The sequence below is a fragment of the Salmo trutta genome, chromosome 19 (assembly GCF_901001165.1).
Source record: "Salmo trutta chromosome 19, fSalTru1.1, whole genome shotgun sequence".
NCBI classification, from domain to species: Eukaryota; Metazoa; Chordata; class Actinopteri; order Salmoniformes; family Salmonidae; genus Salmo; species Salmo trutta.
In genome coordinates this window covers 45,091,512-45,114,905 of record NC_042975.1, presented here as the reverse complement: position 1 = coordinate 45,114,905, position 23,394 = coordinate 45,091,512, and the positions used below count along the sequence as shown (strand labels likewise).

At 46.2% G+C, this 23,394-nt stretch overlaps 1 protein-coding gene across 4 annotated transcripts in view; it reads right to left on the bottom strand.

Moving 5' to 3' along the window:
• The window catches only part of LOC115154723 (neuronal migration protein doublecortin), a 96,269-nt gene that overhangs the window by 43,531 nt on the left and 29,344 nt on the right, over positions 1 to 23,394 (bottom strand). For all 4 annotated transcript variants that reach the window (XM_029701235.1, XM_029701234.1, XM_029701236.1 and 1 more), the window contains exons 2-3: positions 19,928 to 20,351; positions 8,984 to 9,324 (exon numbers count right to left, since the gene is read on the bottom strand). In XM_029701235.1, coding sequence (XP_029557095.1) covers positions 8,984 to 9,324; positions 19,928 to 20,288 — 702 coding nt within the window. In that variant the 5' untranslated portion in view covers positions 20,289 to 20,351. The remainder of the gene's footprint in view (positions 1 to 8,983; positions 9,325 to 19,927; positions 20,352 to 23,394) is intronic.

Below are 23,394 nucleotides of genomic sequence, written 5' to 3'. Positions count from 1 at the left end.
GTGACTGACAGACCAGGCCACACCAGCTGGGCTCTCTTTGTGCCTCGGATGTGGTCTCCTAGCAACCAGTCACACCAGCTGTCGGTGAGGAATGGGAAGAGGAGGAACGGTGCAGGATCAGGGAGGGGCTGGCACTGCATCAAGACTCCCTCTACCATACCGCCAGCAGCACATCGCTCCTGCCTCGACTGCAGTCTGCAGCTAGCCTAGCCAGCGCTCCTCACCTGCTTCAGCACACAAAGAGCCCTAATACTACACATCACATTAGTGTTTCATCACTCCAGAACAGGAAGTGAACCCTGTGTCTGTGCAATACAATGAACCTCAGGCCTGGAGAAGCATTCTGAGACAGAGACACTTTGATTAGGTTTATGATGTGAACACATGGTTGGAGTGTGTGTGTGTGTGTGTGTGTGTGTGTGTGTGTGTGTTAGTGCTCCACAATATGGTATCTGAGAGCCATGTGGGTTCACGAGCGTGCCGGGTAATACCCAGATCCAAAGCAAATATGTGGGTTTGACTGTGGTAAAAACAAACCACATATGAAATGTACAATCATATCACATCAAACTGTACTGTACACATGCCACACGCCAGCATTCAAATCAGTAGGGAACGCATTCTGATCAAAGATGTATTGCATGCAACAGCTAACAGTTCAACAGCTAACAGAGAGAGAGAGAGAGAGAGAGAGAGAGAGCGAGAGAGAGAGAGAGAGAGAGAGAGAGACAAAAGATCTGAGATACAAACCAACAGAGAGGGTCTAGTGCCTTCAAGCAGATGATGAACTTTTGACACCGTCTCTCGTTTAGGAAAAACATCCCCATTCTGCATGAGGTTTGGCAGAGCAGACGTGAGGCATATTACTACTGTACTTCTCATGCAGGTTTTGTGAGTGGTTTTAGAGGGCCCGGTGTGAGATAGCTTCAGGGTAGGTCGGTGTAATATGCTGATCAGACTCAGTAATGTGAGACTGTTTATCCTGTTACACGCACACATGCACAAACATATAGTATGCCCAGCATGTTGCCATTCATATCAGTGTATCAACAGCAACCTTATACCCCTAAAAATATGTAGAGTATAATATGTCCAGCCATCACAACACTGCCTAGAACAAGTGGATCATTTCATTTGATTTCAATCGCTTCTGTTGTAGCTTAGAACCTATTTTACATCATCTGAGGTTTTTTGTGTTGTGCTCGCCATCGGTTGAGACACAGCATGCTCTTGAATACAGGGTGGGTGTTGTGTTTTGTCTGATAAATATACTAAAATGGGAATATAATTGACAAAAAAAGCAGGGGAAACCTGACTTGTCCTCAAAGGCAGAGAAAGAGGGGGATTTCCTGGGTTAGCCTGCTGACCGTGTGATGACTGATACAACCAGACACCAGGGATTAGCAGTCCGTTTAGACACATCAAAAAGGTGGGCCTGAGGAACAGCAGTAGACAACCAGCCTGGCTGGGTCTGGGCTGGGCCTGGGCGGGGCCTGGGCTGGGCCTGGGCTGGGTCTGGGCTGGGCCTGGGCTGGGTCTGGGCTGGGGCTGGGCCTGGGCTGGGCCTGGGCTGGGTCTGGGCTGGGTGTGGGCTGGGTCTGGGCTGGGTCTATAGCGCTAAAGCCTAATATAGCCAGGCCTCTAGCAGCACTGGCCGGCGATGGGACAGCCAGGAGAAGAGAAGAGGACAATCTAATGAATAGTGTCAGATGGAATATGACGGGCAGAATTGTCTTTTGCTTTCAGCAACGATGTGAAATCAAATGATGCCGTCTTCTTCAAATCAAATTACGCTCCATCGCTGCCAACACACTTTAGGGCGTGGGTTTAATGAAGTCATGTCTCTATGTCAGCTCAGCAGGGTTGTTTGTACCTCCTGACGTGTCCTCTATGTGTCTCTGGGACAGACCTGGCCAGACCAGGGCTGTGGTTTGCTGCTGAGGTAGAGACACTTTAACCTCTCAGAGGATCCCCTCTCACACTGTCATTACCTCCATATCTTGTCTTTACGGCTGCTAATTGCTGCACTTCCGAGTGGCTTTCTGGCAGTGTATACAGATGAACGTGGATATTGGCTATTCAAATATGGATGTCTTATGGTGCATTACACCCACTCCTAACAGGCAATGTTCTACTCACGTTTGGGATGTAGAGCTCTATCCTACCTCATCTGAGTCATGAAGAGCACGATGAAACCGGGAGTCTATTCACATAATGATTTACATCAAATATATGGGTGTCCACTCCACAGCAGGTCTAGTAGACCAGAGCAGGCCAGGGAGCCAACGTAGCAAAGGAGATCTCCTGCCTCCCTCTGTCTGCCTTCCTTTCTGACTGAGTGATCGATGGATCGCTGTGGGAGTTTCTGATGTTTCTGATGTCCGTCCAGCTCTCTGGCCTACTGAAGGGGCTGCACTCTTGGATCTCAGCCCTCTGCACCTGATGACGTTTCCCACCTTAGCCTTCTGGTGGGCTGCTGGGTCAGGTCAGGGACGTGTGTGTGTGTGTGTGTGTGTCTCCACAGGCAGATGAGAGTTGGACCCTGTCAGTGAGTCGCCCATGATCCATGGACTCAACGTCACGTCCTGGTGCTGCTGTAGAGCGGTTGGTTTCTCTACTCAGCTTCTAACAACCACCCAAATGGGATGATCAACCCGCACAAAACGCGATAAGAGCTCAGTCCAGTTAAAACCTTACTGTGGTAATATGAGACGTCTTTGGGATGACATAGCGTGACTTTATTCTATCAAGTCAACAGTACGCTAGGCGTGGGTGATACACTGTACCGCTTATACCGTTTAAAGGGGTGTTTCGAAAATACAGAGAGTATGATCTTCAACCACGTTTTTGGGTTGAGGGCCTCGCAGGGGCTGCAAGGGTGTGTGCTACCCCACTGCTTATAACTAAGTTAAGTATAACTAACAGAAATCTAAAATGTGTCAAATAAATTACATCCAGCTAGGGCTCCAGGGCTCCAGATATGCATTTGGTTTGCTAACTTGCTAGCTTAGTGGCTAGATATCAAGATCAAGCTTCTTGGTTAAAGCAGAGACATTCAATCCCCTCCTGGATCAAGATCCTTGTTGCCTAAATTGTTTTGTGCGTCCCCTAATGTATTTATTTATACTTTTTTTAAATAGCGCCCCTTGTGTGCACATTCGGTAATACCGTATACTCCGGTATGGTACAGAAATGGTATGACGATATGAAAATCTGGATATGTCATTAGGGGGGGGTACTGTCACAAATACTCCTGCTCGCTCCCTCCCTCCGGCGCTCGACATCGACGGTCTACTAACCACCGGTCCTGGCAACAATAATTACGCAATCTGTTCCCCATCATTACGCACACCTGGTCATCATTTACTCCGTGATTACTCCCCCTTTATTCAGCCCTCAGTTGACATCAGTCATTAGGTAGTATTGTTTTCCCTCACATTATGTACGTTTCTCATGTTTGTTCATCGGTATCGTTTCTTTATTAAACTCACCTTCTGCACCTGCTTCCTGACTCCCAGCGTATATGTTACAGGATACCGCCCCAACCCTACAGTACACAGTAGCAACATCATTGCTTTAACAGGCAACAAACAAATGAGCTTTTGTTGTGTCTATTTTAAATCACTGTTTGCTACCCACAAAACGTATCAGCACTTCTAGGGAAACATTGCATGATTATTTCCATAGGTATCATAGTGGTTGCTTCTGTTTCCTTTGATGCTGAATGAAGATAATAGTCTCTGTGGTTGGGGTGAATGAGGGCTTTGTCCTGACCACAGTGGCCTGCTATGTTGTGGCTTTGCTTTAATCCTTCTCTAACTCCAGTTCGCATGATCCCCAGAGCCTCAATTGAGAATACACTCTTAGAAAAAGGGTTCCAAAAGGGTTCTTCGGCTCTCCCTTTTAGGTTCCGGGTAAAACTCTTTTGGGTTCCATGTAGAACCCTCTGTGGAAAGGGTTTTACATGGAACCCAAAAGGACTCTACCTGGGTTCTCCTATGGGGCCAGCCGAATAACCCTTTTAGGTTCTCAATTTTCTATGAGTATATGTCTGGGACTACATTATAGGTCTTTGTCAGAACGTCTCTCAATATCGACAGTGACAGAACTAAACACAAGAGACTTCTTAGGTATGTTTTTCATTCAAAGTTTGTTTTAGATGTTTGTATAATGACTTGGCGGTAGTAGTGCTGAATGTGACCTTAGTCTGACATCTGTTAACATATTGGAGGTCACCTCCCTCTGGAAGCAGCAGAGGATAACACCATCTTCCAGACGATCAAGGAACAGGGTCATCTACTCCACCAACATCACGACCAGCTGGCGCAACTGGGTACGGCCATGGAGGAGGTCCTCCGCGTTCTCCACCGCCACGACACCACCAGCGAGGCTCTCTATACCCCTAACAGAGGGCCTCCTACCACAGGTCATCACAGTGAGCCAGTCCCCCAGCCTACCCAGCCGTCCGCCTAGGTCAGCGATGCCCAAATGTCTCTTCCGGAGAAGCATGACGGTAGTCCATCGAAATGCCGTGGCTTCCTACTCCAGTGCTACCTCTATTTCACCTATCAGACGGGAGCCCCCACCACCAAGCGGTCCAAGGGTGCCACAGTCATTTCCCTGCTGACCGGGCGGGCGTTGGGAGTGGGCTACGGCCATCTGGGAGAGAGGAGAGGAGGAGCTGGGTTCCAATGATAGGTTCATGGCTCTGTTCAGGGCGGTCTTCGACCATCCTCTAGAGGGCATAGAGGGAGGTGAGCGACTTCTCCACCTCCAGCAGGGGTGCCCAGACCGCTGCAGAGTACGCCCTCACCTTTCGGACTGTGGCAGCCTCCAGCGGATGGAATGAGCCGGCGCTCCGCACTCTATTCCGGAGAGAACTGCGCGAGGAGGTCCAGACAGAGTTGGCGTGTCGGGATGACAACCTATTCTTGGATGCACTCATCACGATGGCCATTTGTCTGGATAACCTTCTTTGGGAGCGCCAGTGCCCACCTCGCCACTCGCCTCCCTCCTTTGGCTGTCCTGAGGCAGAGCCTGAACCCATGGAGGTGGGGCCACACACCTCTCCGCGGCAGAGCGGCGTCGCTGGAGACAGCTGGGGCTCTGTCCCTATTGTGGTCAGGAGGGGTACCTGCTTCAGCTGTGTCCGGTTCGTCCTAACCCGGGGTCCATTAGAGCAGAGGGGCAGCACTTTGATCTTCCGTCTCCCAGGGTAGGCGTGAGTAATCCATCATCATCGTTTCCCACCAAACCCTTTCTGGTTCCCATTTCACTGGCAGGCTGTCCCTCAGGTGTTGCCTCTACAGCTCTAGTGGACTTCGGTGCCGCAGGGAATTTAATCGACCAGATCCTCGCCTCCTCCCTAAACATAACTTCTAACTCGCTTACCTCTCCTTTTCCTGTCCAAGCCCTGGATAAGTGGCCATTGGGTTCCGGCACAATAACGTACATCACATCACCACTCATCATCTCCGTGGGACCCGTGGGACCCACCACATCATCATCTCCGTGGGACCCGTGCACCAGGAAAGCCTTCCCTTCCTTATCATCGCTGCATCTGTACACAAAGTCATCCTCTGCCTCCCATGGATTCAACTTCATAACCCCACCATCCCCTGGTCAAGGATGAGAATGACCGCCTGGGGACCAGGATGTCGGAGGACCTGCTTCCTGTACCCTGTGGTTCCACGTCGATGGAGGATCCTGTGAGTGTCCCCTACCCGTGCCTCAGCGGCCTTGGTCATATCTGTCCATAGACTTTGTAACTGATCTCCCCCTTTCTGATAGTTTTACCACTATTATGGTTGTTGACAGATTCTCTAAATCCTGCCGTTTTATCCCTCTCCGGTCTACCTACCGCTCTCCAGGTCGCTGAGGCACTATTCCAGCAGGTCTTCCGGCACTATGGCCTTCTGGAGGACATCATTTCCGATTGTGGTCCCCAATTCACGTCGCAGGTCTGGAAAGCCTTTATGGAGAAGCCAGGGGCCACGGTCAGCCTCACATCCTTGTACCAGCCTCAATCCAACGGGCAGCTGGGGAGGTTCCTAAGGAATCGCTGCCAGGACCGGCAGGGGGAGTGGGCCGTGTTTCTTCCCTGGGCGGAATATGCCCTGAACTCACTTCGTCACTCCTCCCCCGGGCTGACTCCCTTCCAGTGCGTCCTGGGATATCAGCAGGCCCTGGCTCCGTAGACTCCAAGCCAGACCGAAGCCCCTGCAGTGATTGAGTGGTTTCAGCACGCCGTCCGTCGTTAGAAGAATCAGGCGGACCACCACAGCAGTGAGGCTCCCGTGTTCCATCCTAGTGATCGTGTCTGGCTCTCCACCAGGAACCTGTTTGTGGGGCCCTTTAAGGTCCTCCGAAGGTTCAATGACGTAACCTATCGCCTAAAACTCCACACCAACTACTGGATCTCACCCTCCTGTCATGTTTTCCTCTTCAGACCGGTGGTTCCTGGTCCCCTGGCTGATTCCTTCCCCAGCTAAACACCTCCTATGCTGTTAGGTCCCTCCTCGACTCCCGACATTGTGGGGGTTGGCTCCAGTACATGGTGGACTGGGAGGGGTACGGTCCTGAGGAGCGCTCTTGGGTCCCGGTGGCAGACATCCTGGTCCCAAACATCATCCGGTATTTCCATCTCTGCCGTCCGTACCGGCCTGCTCCTCGCCCTCGTGGCTGTCCTCCTTAACGACGTCATCCTCTGTCTGGACCCGCACTTCGGGGGGGAGGGGGGTACTGTCATGCCTACTCCTACTCCCTCCCTCTGGTGATCGACGTCGGCGGTCTACTAACCATTGGTCCTGGCAACAATTATTACGCAATCTGTTCCCCATCATTAAGCACACCTGGTCATCATTTACTCTGTGATTACTCCCCCTTTATTCAGCCCTCAGTTGACATCAGTCATTAGGTAGTATTGTTTTCCCTCACATTATGTGCGTTTCTCGTGTTTATTCATTGGTATCGTTTCTTTACTAAACTCACCTTCTGCACCTGCTTCCTTACTCCTAGCGTTTTGTTACAGGATACCGCCCCAACCCTACAGTACACAGTAGCAACATCATTGCTTTAACAGGCAACAAACAAATGAGCTTTTGATGTTTCTATTTTAAATCACTGTTTGCTACCCACAAAACGTATCAGCCCTTCTAGGGAAACATTTGCATGATTATTTCCATATGTATTGGAAGTCAGTTAAGAACAAATTCATATTTACAATGACAGCCTACCCCGGCCAAAGCCTAAACCAGACGATGCTGGGTCAATTGTGCGCCACCCTATGGGACTTCCAATCACCGCCGGTTGTGATACAGCCTGGAATTGAACCAGGGTCTGCAGTGACGCCTCTAGTACTGAGATGCCGTGCCTTAGACCGCTGCGCCACTCGGGAACCCAGGTATCATAGTGGTTGCTTCAGTTTCCTTTGATGCTGAATGAAGACAATAGTCTCTGTGGTTGGGGTGAATGAGGGCTTTGTCCTGACCACAGTGGCCTGCTATGTTGTGGCTTTGCTTTAATCCTTCTCTTACTCCAGTTCGCATGTTCCCTAGAGCCTCAATTGAGAATACACTCTTAGAAAAAGGGTTCCAAAAGGGTTCTTCGGCTCTCCCTTTTTGGTTCCAGGTACAACTCTTGTGGGTTCCATGTGTGTAATGGGTTTTACATGGAACCCAAAAGGACTCTACCTGGGTTCTCCTATGGGGCCAGCCAAATAAGCCTTTTAGGTTCTAGATAGCACTTATTTTCTATGAGTATACGTCTGGGACTACATTATAGGTCTTTGTCAGAACGTCTCTCAATATCGACAGTGACAGAACTAAACACAAGAGACTTCTTAGGTATGTTTTTCATTCAAAGTTTGTTTTAGATGTTTGTATAATGACTGGGCACACCACATCATTTCAACATGGAGAATTGGGTAATGTTTGGTAGATACACTGATCAATGAGATTCCAACCCATTTGCACCCACTCACAAGTTTGTTGAATTCCCACTGTGTTATCACTATGCATTCAACCATCTTCCAATGGAAAACTAATGTCAGATTTTTTGTTTAGTTGTCATCAAAATGTGTTACTTTCACTGAGCTTTCAAAGCACACCAAAGTTCAAATTGGATTACAATGTCATATATTTTGTTTATTCACAAAACAACTTAATGTGTTATTACTGTACTTCTTCTAATAGAAGAAACAAATGACCTAGATTGCATTTGAGATTACATTGAAAGTACATGTACAAGTGATCAATGCAGTTTTAGAATCTGTGCAGATTATTACAGCGATTGTGAAGATCTCCACAGACCTGTGGCAGCGTATGCATGCTATGTTGAACATGCATGCTTTACATGATCAAATAATCATCTTGAACGTAGTTTTATTATGTATTATATGTGTAACCAAAGTATGGCGAGTAGGCTAGGTCTACTGTGTAGCCTAGGAATAATAGGTTTATGTTTGTACATTTTTTAACCATTTATTTAAGAGGACCACAACAGAAATACGTTTTCACCCTTTTTTTGTGTCATCCTCGATGATTGTAAATGCATTATCCATATGTGTGGCTGTATTGTATTTTAAATTGTAAAATAAAGAAATCTATCTATCTATAACATCCACACTTTCTATAATTATATAAGACATTTATTATTAAAGTAACCTGAAAATGTGGCCATGGATGGGATAGCTGTCGATGGATCAACTCTCCAGTAGGAGGTGCTGCCCAGCCTATTGTTTTTTTCTTATCGTGGATATTATGTTGAAGATCTGATGTTGTTTCAAAGGTACAAATTCAACATATTTCATACAAGGTTTGTCTAAGTTGAAAATTAGTTCCCATGATGACATTATTCTGTGGTTGAAATGTTATCCTGAAAACAACAGATCCCACATCACAATACGTTGCAACAACGTTGATATAACCAGTTTGTGCCCAGTGGGCTGGGTGATGAGGTGAGGTGTGTAAAGGGCGTGACCGACCTGCTTTCCGTCCAGTGTGTAGATCCTCTTAACCACGCCGCTCTCCAGCTTGATGGCCTCTGTGATGTCGGTGAGCACCTGTTCGAAGGAGTGCGCTGTCTTCTTGTTGAGCAGCACGCGAACGGCCTTCCTCGGCTTCACGCCACTCCGCATCACCGTCACCAGCTTGGGCCGAACAAACTCCTTACCCTCCCGGGCTTCGCTGGCCTGCTTACTGGCCAGGCTCTGCAGGTTCTTCTGGCTGGCCGAGGCCTTCACGTTCACAGACCAGTTGGGGTTGACGTTCTTCGTGTAGTCAACCTTCTTGTAGACGTTCTCGGACGCACAGACGTAGCTCTCTCCTGAGGGGGTAGGAAAGGACAGGGAGAAGCATAAAACACTGTGAGGAACACAAAGTATTCGCCTTGTTTGACATCTCAAAAACTCAGTAGGTCCCCATTGGTTTCCAACTCCCTGGGGAAAGATTGGCTTCAATGTGAGACATCAATACTATTGGGAAAAAGTAGGATAATCAGCTCAGATATCACATAACGGCAGATCATATTCATGACTTTTGTATTTGGAGAAAATACCGACACATCCTTATGTAAACTATGCATACTATGCTACTATATCTGACACCAAAGGCATGGACGCAACATAAACTTGTGAAGAGGATGGAAAAACAGCCTCATACTCAAATAGGGCAATCTAGCTCGACTGAATCTGATAGTGTGTCGCCAAACTTGCAGTTATTTTCCCATACATTTATAAATGGGCCAGTGACTTGTGCTTCCTCCCTGTCAATAATTGCTGTAGCATCTCCATTAACCTAATCCAAAGTGTGTTGACCCATGCACTGAACTCTTGCCCAATCATCAAACAGCAGGAGGAGACTGCTCCGTCAGAGATATGCCAGCCAGTGATGGAATATAGCAATCCAGAAAACGGAGCAATCAAACAAAAGGACCCAGATGTGCTCTTTCCCTCCCTCTTTTTTATCCCTCACTCTCTCTCTCTCACATACATACAATACTGCAATGCCATACCACTTCACGAGTACTCCTTCACCCTAGTTTAATACAGCGATGTGAAGAGGGCTTTATTATACCTGAAGCTAAAGTTCTGGGTGTCTTCAACCTGTCCCTCTTTTAAACACAATAAGTCCATACTCATATTCTGGACTTCCTACTACATCACTCACACTCAACTACCTGCACTCTAGGGACACCTACACCAGTGGTATTCAAACTTTTCTGCGGGGACCACATTTTTTCTGCCAGAATTTGTGGGTACCCCATTTTCCCCCCAATTATTTCTCGCAACCCCAGCCTTTCCTGCGGGGGTCCTCATGAGAGCCAGTTTCATCATAGCGCTTGATGGTTTTTGCGACTGCACTTGAAAAAACTTTCAAAGTTCTTGAAATGACCTTCATGTCTTAAAGAAATGATGAACTGTCATTTCTTTTTGCTTATTTGAGCTGTTGTTGCCATAATATGGACTTGGTCTGTTACCAAATAGGGCTAGCTTCTGTATACCACCCCTACCTTGTCACAACACAACTGATTGGCTTAAACGCATTAAGAAGGAAAGAAATTCCACAAATTAACTTTCAACAAGGCACACCTGTTAATTGAAATGCATTCCAGGTGACTACCTCATGAAGCTGGTTGACAGAATGCCAATAGTGTGCAAAGCTGTCATCGAGGCAAAGGGTTGCTACTTTGAAGAATCTAAAATCTAAAATATATTTTGATTTGTTTAACACTTTTTTGGTTACTACATGATCCCATATGTGCTATTTCATAGTTTTGATGTCTTCACTATTATTGTACACTGTAGAAAATAGTAAAAATAAAGAAAAACCCTTGAATGAGTAGGTGTGTCCAAACTTTTGACTGGTACTGTATATACAGTGCCTTGCGAAAGTATTCGGCCCCCTTGAACTTTTCGACCTTTTGCCACATTTCAGGCTTCAAACATAAAGATATAAAACTGTTTTTGTGAAGAATCAACAACAAGTGGGATACAATTATGAAGTGGAACGAAATTTATTGGATATTTCAAACTTTTTTAATTATTCAGCCCCTTTACTTTCAGTGCAGCAAACTCTCTCCAGAAGTTCAGTGAGGATCTCTGAATGATCCAATGTTGACCTAAATGACTAATGATGATAAATAGAATCCACCTGTGTGTAATCAAGTCTCCGTATAAATGCACCTGCTCTGTGATAGTCTCAGAGGTCCGTTTAAAGCGCAGAGAGCATCATGAAGAACAAGGAACACACCAGGCAGGTCCAATATACTGTTGCGGAGAAGTTTAAAGCCGGATTTGGATACAAAAAGATTTCCCAAGCTTTAAACATCCCAAGGAGCACTGTGCAAGCGATAATATTGAAATGGAAGGAGTATCAGACCACTGCAAATCTACGAAGACCCGGCCGTCCCTCTAAACTTTCAGCTCATACAAGGAGAAGACTGATCAGAGATGCAGCCAAGAGGCCCATGATCACTCTGGATGAACTGCAGAGATCTACAGCTGAGGTGGGAGACTCTGTCCATAGGACAACAATCAGTCGTATACTGCACAAATCTGGCCTTTATGGAAGAGTGGCAAGAAGAAAGCCATTTCTTAAAGATATCCATAAAAAGTGTTGTTTAAAGTTTGCCACTAGCCACCTGGGAGACACACCAAACATGTGGAAGAAGGTGCTCTGGTCAGATGAAACCAAAATCAAACTTTTTGGCAACAATGCAAAACGTTATGTTTGGCGTAAAAGCAACACAGCTCATCACCCTGAACACACCATCCCCACTGTCAAACATGGTGGTGGCAGCATCATGGTTTGGGCCTGCTTTTCTTCAGCAGGGGCAGGGAAGATGGTTAAAATTGATGGGAAGATGGATGGAGCCAAATACAGGACCATTCTGGAAGAAAACCTGATGGAGTCTGCAAAAGACCTGAGACTGGGACGGAGATTTGTCTTCCAACAAGACAATGATCCAAAACATAAAGCAAAATCTACAATGGAATGGTTCACAAATAAACATATCCAGGTGTTAGAATGGCCAAGTCAAAGTCCAGACTTGAATCCAATCGAGAATCTGTGGAAAGAACTGAAAACTGCTGTTCACAAACGCTCTCCATCCAACCTCACTGAGCTCGAGCTGTTTTGCAAGGAGGAATGGGCAAAAATTTCAGTCTCTCGATGTGCAAAACTGATAGAGACATACCCCGCAGCAAAAGGTGGCGCTACAAAGTATTAACTTAAGGGGGCTGAATAATTTTGCACGCCCAATTTTTCAGTTTTTTATTTGTTAAAAAAGTTTGAAATATCCAATAAATTTCATTCCACTTCATGATTGTGTCCCACTTGTTGTTGATTCTTCACAAAAAATTACAGTTTTATATCTTTATGTTTGAAGCCTGAAATGTGGCAAAAGGTCGAAAAGTTCAAGGGGGCCGAATACTTTCGCAAGGCACTGTATATATATTTATATACACATCTTTTTAAAATATATTTTCCTTTAACCCTACCACCCCTCCCATAATTGGAGTAAACTAATGAACAACAACACTTAGGCTTCTACTTCCAGCTTATACATACTATATACATTTTACGGACACAGTATATTTTACAATAGTTATATTTGGTTTTGTTTTTAGTCTGTCCTATTACAATTAAGTACCTTAGTAACCACGTTTCCATCCACATTTTTTACGCGAGTAAAGTCATACCGTATAAAAAAAATCCCAACCACTCGGGAAACCATGCAGTTTGAATTAAGATACAGATTAAATAAATGATGGTGAACTCCACAGGGTGGTGAAAGTGCAAGGTGATGAGCTTGATGCTCCTTTCCAATAAATGTCCTGGGTCTTATTCTGGTGACATGATGATCGATGCTTGACTGACCGTTCTGACAAATGAAAATATTCTCGCTGTTTCCCATAATCTCATCATGTAGACCAGCCTACCGCAGAGACTACCTGCACTGCATTTGCGAGCTGTTGGCTAGAGCGCATGTGCCAAGACCAGAGTAGGCACATTTGCTATTTAACGCAACAGTTTTAGTGACAAAACTATCGGTAGAGTTGAAAATGTGATGGAAACAAATTGAACATTCAATTCTTATTCGGTCCTTGAAAACTTAAGCGAAAAATAACATTTTGTGTGCACTATGATTTTTATTTGCAATGTCAGTTTGGTGGAAACACACCAATTGTGGGACAATGCGCATATTTTCTTTATGCAGATTTTGGACTATTCACATTGGAAATCTGTCGCCAATTGGATGAAAACCTAGCTACTGTGATTGTTTTTAGTGAAAATTGTCAAAAAGGGGGAATAAATTTGATTCTTAGCACAGAGAAATTTCTCAAGCAAGAATTTTGCTAGGACTGTTTGGGAGTGGTCTGACTGGGGAAGGGTAAACTGAAAACTACTGTAGCTGTTATTGGCAGAGGTTTGGAACTCTCTTTCTGGAGTTTTGGCCTGCCTTGTGACATCACCAGGCGATCAATTAGTTAATAATTGATCGCCTGGTGATGTCACAAGGCAGGCCAAAACTCCATAATTGGTCGCCTGGTGATGTCACAAGGCAGGCCAAAACTCCATCCCACCAAAACAGGCTGAAAAATCAGGCAGCTTTTTCAAACAGCTCTTACACTAAAAGGGGATTACTGTGAAATTAACATAGTGTGGAAATATATATAGAACAAAGTTTTTTAATGCACTAGGCCTTTAACATCAGCTGATGGAATTATCATAGATCCTAGAAGTAATAATGATCTCCCATTTGTCCTAGTTTTAAGAACAATGTTCATGAAGACCTATGGATCTACTGTGACCTGTAGGTAGTGTTCTGTAGGAGGAGAGCGTAACGGGACCTGTCACTGTGGATCAGTGGCTTCGTCACTCCAGACCAGCTACAGTATAGTCTTCTCTATAGACCAGTGGTTCACAACCAGGGGTACTAGGACCCCTGGGGGCACTTGGCCTATCCTCATGAGACCGTAGTCCTACTGCTAAAATGCATATGAGGGGGTAAATCAGGGGTATTCCTGGGCAGAGCAAAATTCTGTTGGTGGTACAGTAACCGAAAAGGGTTGGGAACCACTGCTATAGACCACTGGCAGGATAACGCCTATACTGCCCTGCAGTTAAGAGACTCAGGGATAAACATTTTCTATAGATAGAGACTAGGTAAATAAAAGGGACTGAAAATTTGGTATTACTATTCACATGACCCTGAGGTGGAGAGGAGAGGAGGCAGGACAGTCAGTGGATAAGATAAATTGATGATCCCTGTCTCTGAGAGGAAGCGATGCAGAGAAAAGACAGATGGAATCTGCAAACAGGAGCAACAGCTGGGAGACAAATCTCATCAGTAATGTGAGGCTGGTGATGAGAGATAGCTAGGGGACAGAGCAGCAATGACACACCAGAGGGCAGGGCAAACAGCAGAGCAGTGTTACCAGGGGATCCGATGACGGGTAGAAACGATATACTTTTTTTTTTACAGATGTAGAATCTTAATTTGAGCCAGTTTGCTGTGAATTATTATGTGTATTATAATTAATGGATTTTTTTGTAGGGGTTGATACATTTTTTGTTAAGGCAAATCAAGTCCGACATTGTAAAGTGGAAATTACAAACTTTAGAAGCCTTTTTAAACCTTGAATACACTACAAGTTTGCATTTCCTGCTGTGTAGGAAAATTCCCAGCAACAAAAGAGTGATCAAATTAACAGCCTACACCTGTAAGGACATTTGAAATGGTGTCACATCACAGTGTTATGCCTGCAACCACTCAAACAAAGTAAAGCTGTGACAAGGACCTTTTCCTCTGTCTCCTGGGGGCACATGCATGCAACATGGTCTGCATACTCTGACTTCTCACATAAGTGCACACCTTAAATCAGGTCACAGACCATTTAGGCCTAGGACCCCTAGACTTAGCGAGTGTAGCAATACCAGTAGGTTAGCTAGGTGGTTTTGTAACACAGGTAATGTAACATAATTCTATCCAAATACTGAAATATGACAAAAACGAAGCTTTTCTTCACTTCGAAAAATCAGTGGGCTTCTGCTTCCACATAGTCAGCCCACAACTCTCCCAGATCTGCCTGTGTGGGTGGGTGTACGTGCACAGGCATCTCCATTCTCCGTGGTTGACAGGGCTACTCGTTATATTCACAGCATTTCTTCCACACAGCACACGGTGAAGGCAAAGCCAGTGCTGTCACTGAGACATGATCATATATAGCCTACTGTAGCAGGCACATCCCTGGAGAACTCATAAAGGAATGTAGATGTACCCCTCCCCCATGAAAAGAAGGGGACTTTGGCTAAGCACATGAATGAGTTGAGTCTAAAATGAACGCCGTCTAGCCGGAATACTAATCTGAATTTCTGCAAGACGTCTGTCTTCCTACCTGCGCTGCTAAAAATGATGACATGTGACATGAGATCCAAGGTATTATAAGTATATTTCTGCAGATGTTTTTCCAATGGAAAGGGAATAAATTAGGCTAGCACATGTGAGAGAGAACCCCGCGTCTGAAACTGTGGCTGTCCTGTGTAACAGTGCATCGAGACAGCAGAGACAGCTTTTCAAAGAGTCTTATGACAGCACCTACCTAGAGGGCACTGCTTACTCACAGCGCTCTTCCATCAGATCTTACAGATTCGGTAGAAGGAGGAAGGAAAACTACCTCCTACATTACATTTACATTTGAGTTACTATTATAGCTGAGCAAATCTATACTCTAGGCACACTGCCCAGCAACAGTGTAAATGGCAGTGCTCGACTCTTCCATCCAGGTAAGCAGGTCCTGATTTCACCTAAGGACAAGAGTCAGCCAGTCCCACTAAGCCTAAGCCTTCTGCCTGGGTGGACTGGCAGCTTGGGCTGAGCTCTTTATGACTCTTTATGGTAGAGTACAGTAAGGACTAGAGGCCTGTAAGGTGGCAGCTGGCTCAGGCTAATACTGTATCATATATCAGGTACGCCTTCCTCAGCAGCCTGGGCTGCTTTCCCTACATGCACTGCACTGTGTAAGTGACCTAAATGAGAAAGAGGAGCAGCCAGCCACACCTCCTCCACCCTTTCCCCATCCTCTATCTGTTTTTCATAACACCCTCCATCTTTTTCGAATAAAAATTCTCAACGTCAATTCTCTACCAATCATTCCTTCATTTCCATGTCCCCAGACAGTCAAGACTGCAGTGTAGAGGCTCTCTCAGGGAGATCCAGAGGACATGACTCAGCTAAGGGCTCCCTCCCTGTGCCACAGCAGCACCAGACAAAGGACAGTGGGAGTAATACAGTGCAGAGAAGTTTTTATTTAACTAGGCAAGTCAGTTAAGAACAAATTCTTATTTTCAATGACGGTCTAGGAACAGTGGGTTAACTGCGTTGTTCAGGGGCAGAACGACAGACTTTTACCTTGTCAGCTCGGGGATTCGATCTTGCAACTTTTCAGTTACAAGTCCAACACTCTAACCACTAGGCTACCTGCCACCCCTTGTTCATTATCTCCCGAAAGAGGAAGAGCAGCAGGGTGAACTGCCCTCTTCTCGCCACCCCACATTCATACATACATACAACTCGCTCTCTTGCAGAAACACACACACACACAAGCAAACCATCTCACTCACTCTCCCTGCTGTGACATACCTTGTCTCCTCTGGCCCACCGGGGCCACCCCACACACACACAGTACACAAACACCCCCAATCACACCCGGACACCCCCCCCCCCCCCCCCCATTTCTAAGCAGCTCAAATGGAAGAGATGATCACCTCATTCTGATCAAATTAAGCCAGGGTTTATGTCTTTGTTTAATTTGCATAATCCCAGCCTCATTTCACCCCGCCCACCAAGCCCCTTTCCTAGAAAAAAAACTACCTCTAGGGCTTCCAAGCTTTTTGGAAAATAATTCTGCCAATTCTGTTCCTATTCATTCCAGTCATAAAAGAGATGAGCAGAAAGATTAGAAGACAGAAGGGTTGATGTGTCAGAGAGGAAGAAAAGAGGAAGTGATGGCATCGAGGGGAGGGGAAGTGAACAGCACAATTAGCCAGGGGTGTTGAGTGTAATTGAAAAACTCTGCCTCCGGGGCAAGTGGCGTTGAGGGAGAGACTTAAACAACACTGGCAGAGGACACTGAATTCCCAGGTCACACGTGTCGAGAGGACGAGTAATTGCTTAAGATTACAGGGTTCTCCTACTCTGAGGAGTGTGGTCTCAAGGTAATGAACCCAAATGTAGAGAAAATCCACTGACAAGGTCTACATAGAAGAGCTGGGTACAGCAAACTAACTGCTGTATAACTACAATCCTTCACTACTCATTCATTTCTCATGGTCCTACCCTCATTGCTTGTCCTCACTTTTACTGTATCTTCCTCTGTGGTTGAACTCCAAACATGCACTCTCTTTCTTTTCCTCAAATCATCCCTTTAAACGACCGTAGAGCCTTTCCCAGCTGGCAAATGCCCAATCTGGCAGCATAATATCAGCCGAAACGTTTCATAATGCTAAGTAGCAGTAAGATCTATTTCTATTCTATTGATAGGCCACAATATGATCCATTTCCCCTGGAAGGCAGCAACATTACATGGAGCTGGGGAGGGAGGCCTCCTGTTTCCCTCTCCTTGTACAGGGAACCAGCTGGGAGGGAGGCCTCCTGTTTCCCTCTCCTTGTACAGGGAACCAGCTGGGAGGGAGGCCTCCTGTTTCCCTCTCCCTGTACAGGGAACCAGCTGGGAGGGAGGCCTCCTGTTTCCCTCTCCCTGTACAGGGAACCAGCTGGGAGGGAGGCCTCCTGTTTCCCTCTCCCTGTACAGGGAACCAGCTGGGGAGGGAGGCCTCCTGTTTCCCTCTCCCTGTACAGGGAACCAGCTGGGGGGGAGGCCTCCTGTTTCCCTCTCCCTGTACAGGGAACCAGCTGGGAGGGAGGCCTCCTGTTTCCCTCTCCCTGTACAGGGAACCAGCTGGGGAGGGAGGCCTCCTGTTTCCCTCTCCCTGTACAGGGAACCAGCTGGGGAGGGAGGCCTCCTGTTTCCCTCTCACTGTACAGAGAACCAGCTGGGGAGGGAGGCCTCCTGTTTCCCTCTCCCTGTACAGGGAACCAGCTGGGGAGGGAGGCCTCCTGTTTCCCTCTCCCTGTACAGGGAACCAGCTGGGGAGGGAGGCGTCCTGTTTCCCTCTCCCTGTACAGGGAACCAGCTGGGGGGGAGGCCTCCTGTTTCCCTCTCCCTGTACAGGGAACCAGCTGGGAGGGAGGCTTCCTGTTTCCCTCTCCCTGTACAGGGAACCAGCTGGGGAGGGAGGCCTCCTGTTTCCCTCTCCCTGTACAGGGAACCAGCTGGGGAGGGAGGCCTCCTGTTTCCCTCTCCCTGTACAGGGAACCAGCTGGGGAGCTCTGCTCCACCTACCTGTCAGTCTCCCCAGACTATGTATCACTTCATTCCCGGCAGAGCCTGTTTCATATACAGTTACAGAACCCCTTTCAAACAAGGAATAACATGTCCTCGTGCTGTTGAGGGGGTACTAATACGACACAGTAAGAGATCCAGCAGCCTTCATGATATCCTGCTTCAGCCACAGGGAGATTGCTGATCTGGCTGGAAGACTCGCCTGTGGATAAGTCTGCAGAGTCTGAGACTCGGTGCTCAGATCAAAGGTGGAGGAGTCCCCCCTAATGAGGGGAGGAGACATTACATCACGCCAAGGAAACGGGCAGGGACCCCGTCTGTCTGCTCATCAAACAGAATGATGCCTGAGCTCCAGCCTCCAGGGGATTTTCTAATTCCTGGCTGCCAAGCATCTCACTGCTGTAAAGGCTCTGGTCTACACTTCTGTTGGGGAGATTTCCACGTGTACATGCCACTGAAAGTCAGTGACCCGGGTAAAAACCTCAGTGAGAATCTCTAATAACAGTGTAGGGCTTCACACAGCGAGCACAGCGGACCACTACTACACCATGCAAATCAATGACAACTGTGTCCACCCTACTGACAACGAGGATGATGATGATAAAGGACAACGATGATCAGGTTGACAGTAAAATGCATCATTATCCCACTCCATTAGCCTTCAGAAAGACCCAGGGATACAGTAAAGCAGTCATAACGGTGGTTACACTCTTAAAAACAAAGGTGCTATCTAGAACCTAAAATGGTTCTTCGGCTGTCCCCATAAGAGAACCCTTTGAAGAACCCATTTTACTTCCAGGTAGAACCCTTTCGGTTCCAGGTAGAACCCTTTCGGGTTCCATGTAGTGACCCTTTTCACAGAGGGTTCTACGTGGGACAGCCAAAGAACCCTTTTGGAACTCCAATATACAAGTGTTCTACCACAACCTCAGCTCCACACGTTATAGGAGAGTCAACCTAGCTGATGTTCTGATGCTATGATAGGTCTGCTCCAGACATACTGAGACCACTGCTCTGTGGCTCCTGGGGCGCTGAGTGAATCACTGGTATGAATTATTGAGGCTAAACAACATGACTGTAGTGACTACTGTGCTGCTCACTAATTACCAGCATTTAGCAGAGTGCAGAGTCTCTGGAGGACACTGTGTAAACTAGCCTAGCATACTGTCCCACTGCTCCATTCCCCTGAAACCATCAGATTATCATATGTAATATATAGTGAGATTACAGCCGGCTAGACCGGCCAGACAGTCTCCTAATCTCATAGCAGAAGACGTTTACGCCTCCCAATCTTTCCAGCGTTGCAGGCGATGACACACTCGGCTGGCGATCTCCATCATACTGCTGTGTAACCTTTCATAATCACATTAACAGACCTTAGAATGATAAGGTTCACTCACAGGGGGAAACGAAGCACAAACAACGGCCTACGAGGAGTCTAAACATGTAATAACACTGAAGTATGATGACCCCCCCCCCCCCAAACTCCCTACCTACCACCCAGCCTCCCTGTGAGCTCACCTTCCTCCAGCTCGTCCATGGTGGTGATCTTGCGCGTTCCGTCGATGGAGAAGATGAAGCGCACCCCCTGGGGCAGGTTGATGTGGTCGGAGAGGGAGCGCGTCAGGTCGGCCAGGAGGGCGTCGAAGGTGCGGAAGCGTTCCACGGCCACGGCGTACACGATGCCCTTGAAGTAGCGGTCTCCGTTGCGGTAGAACCTCACCTTCTTGGCCTTCTTCTCGTTGGTGAGGGCCTGCAGGGTGCGCGTGCGGTAGAAGCTGCAGTGGGCGCTGTGGGTGGGGCTGGGCAGCCCGTTCATGCGCCCGCCCCGTGGGTTACGGGGCTTGTCTCGCTCGTCGAAATGGCCGAAGTCCAGCTCCATGGCAACAGAGGTCCGGGAGGGTCCGTGGTAGACGGGTGCTGAATGTGGAGAGCTCTGGGGAGTCTAGCGTTGAGAGGAATAAAACAACAGCGTTAGAACGACATTATATACAGTACAGAAAAGGTGAATTGGTAAATATATTTCCATGGATGAACTCATAGACTCTCAACGACGGAATACCAAAGTGGGAAATAAATCCCTGAACATTCCACCATCTAGCCACTGTGAAATTCCCTTGCAGTGGGTATCACTTTCCATCTCTATCCCTCTCATACAATAGTGCACCGTGCACTACCGGCGTGCTGGGGTTCACATGCAGTAAACCCAGCCAGCCCTCCCACGTCCCTCCAGAGGGTGTCTGGTTTCTGCAGGATGAAGAGAGGCCGGGCCGGCCCAATCAATTACAGCCCTCACTATCGATTAGACCACCCCTTTACAGACGCACACAGAGGTGTGTTAACCTGCCGCCCCTCTGTGCGTGTAGGTGTGCGTGTAGGTGTGCGTGTGCGTGAAGCAACTGGAGAACGTTCTGCCACGACGGAGCTGCAACAGACACACAAGCCTCATTTGGGAAGTTTCCGAGTTGAACAGGGCATCAATATTTTACGTCCAGTGAACAGAATCACTCTGCAGTAATACTCAGTAGTACATGTCCTACGTAAGCCCCTACGACCCTTTAGTGACCCTAAAACTAAGGCCATCAGCTTCTGAACATACATATCATTATGGACGAAATGGACTCAACATTTACATCAGTTGTACACGTCTTACGTAGAGCTAGAGCTGCTCCTCCGGTAAGGCTACCAGTGTCCTGCCCTACATTCAGCGTGAGCCCTTGGGAGATGGGAATGGAAGCGTGGATAGTAAGAGGTTCTTATTAAGAAGCCCCAGTGGATGGGTGATATTTTGGAGAAAAGGTCTCTCATCAGAGTGAGCTGCTGTTCGTGGTCTGACCAGGATGTTTTCACAGGAAGCGAGACAACTTTTCCTCGGGCTCCAGGAAACGTGCAGAAGTGTGATTCTGGTTTCTGTACGTTGCCTTACTACAGCCATCAAATAAAATCTAATTTGATTCGTCACATACACATATGTAGCAGATGTTATTGCGGGTTTAGAGCTAAACGCTTGTGTTCCTAGCTCCAACAGTGCAGTAGTATCTAACAGTGACGTAGTATCTAACAGTGACGTAGTATCTAACAGTGACGTAGTATCTAACAGTGACGTAGTATCTAACAGTGACGTAGTATCTAACAATGACGTAGTATCTAACAATGACGTAGTATCTAACAGTGACGTAGTATCTAACAGTGACGTAGTATCTAACAGTGACGTAGTATCTAACAGTGACGTAGTATCTAACAGTGACGTAGTATCTAACAATGACGTAGTATCTAACAGTGGCGTAGTATCTAACAGTGACGTAGTATCAGTGACGTAGTATCTAACAGTGACGTAGTATCTAACAGTGACGTAGTATCAGTGACGTAGTATCTAACAATGACGTAGTATCTAACAATGACGTAGTATCTAACAGTGACGTAGTATCTAACAATGACGTAGTATCTAACAATGACGTAGTATCTAACAGTGACGTAGTATCTAACAGTGACGTAGTATCTAACAATGACGTAGTATCTAACAGTGACGTAGTATCTAAGAGTGACGTAGTATCAAACAGTGACGTAGTATCTAACAATGATGTAGTATCTAACAGTGACGTAGTATCTAACAGTGACGTAGTATCTAACAATGACGTAGTATCTAACAGTGACGTAGTATCTAACAGTGACATAGTATCAGTGACGTAGTATCTAACAATGACGTAGTATCTAACAGTGACGTAGTATCTAACAATGACGTAGTATCTAACAGTGACGTAGTATCTAACAGTGATGTAGTATCTAACAATGACGTAGTATCTAACAGTGACGTAGTATCTAACAGTGACGTAGTATCAGTGACGTAGTATCTAACAATGACGTAGTATCTAACAATGATGTAGTATCTAACAATGACGTAGTATCTAACAGTGATGTAGTATCTAACAGTGACGTAGTATCTAACAGTGACGTAGTATCTAACAGTGACGTAGTATCTAACAGTGACGTAGTATCTAACAGTGACGTAGTATCTAACAATGACGTAGTATCTAACAATGACGTAGTATCTAACAGTGACGTAGTATCTAACAGTGACGTAGTATCTAACAGTGACGTAGTATCTAACAATGACGTAGTATCTAACAGTGGCGTAGTATCTAACAGTGACGTAGTATCAGTGACGTAGTATCTAACAGTGACGTAGTATCTAACAGTGACGTAGTATCAGTGACGTAGTATCTAACAATGACGTAGTATCTAACAATGACGTAGTATCTAACAGTGACGTAGTATCTAACAATGACGTAGTATCTAACAATGACGTAGTATCTAACAGTGACGTAGTATCTAACAGTGACGTAGTATCTAACAATGACGTAGTATCTAACAGTGACGTAGTATCTAAGAGTGACGTAGTATCAAACAGTGACGTAGTATCTAACAATGACGTAGTATCTAACAGTGACGTAGTATCTAACAGTGACGTAGTATCTAACAATGACGTAGTATCTAACAGTGACGTAGTATCTAACAGTGACATAGTATCAGTGACGTAGTATCTAACAATGACGTAGTATCTAACAGTGACGTAGTATCTAACAATGACGTAGTATCTAACAGTGACGTAGTATCTAACAGTGATGTAGTATCTAACAATGACGTAGTATCTAACAGTGACGTAGTATCTAACAGTGACGTAGTATCAGTGACGTAGTATCTAACAATGACGTAGTATCTAACAATGATGTAGTATCTAACAATGACGTAGTATCTAACAGTGATGTAGTATCTAACAGTGACGTAGTATCTAACAGTGACGTAGTATCTAACAATGATGTAGTATCTAACAATGACGTAGTATCTAACAATGACGTAGTATCTAACAATGACGTAGTATCCAAAAGTGACATAGTATCTAACAGTGACGTAGTATCTAACAGTGACGTAGTATCTAACAGTGACGTAGTATCTAAAAATGACGTAGTATCTAACAATGACGTAGTATC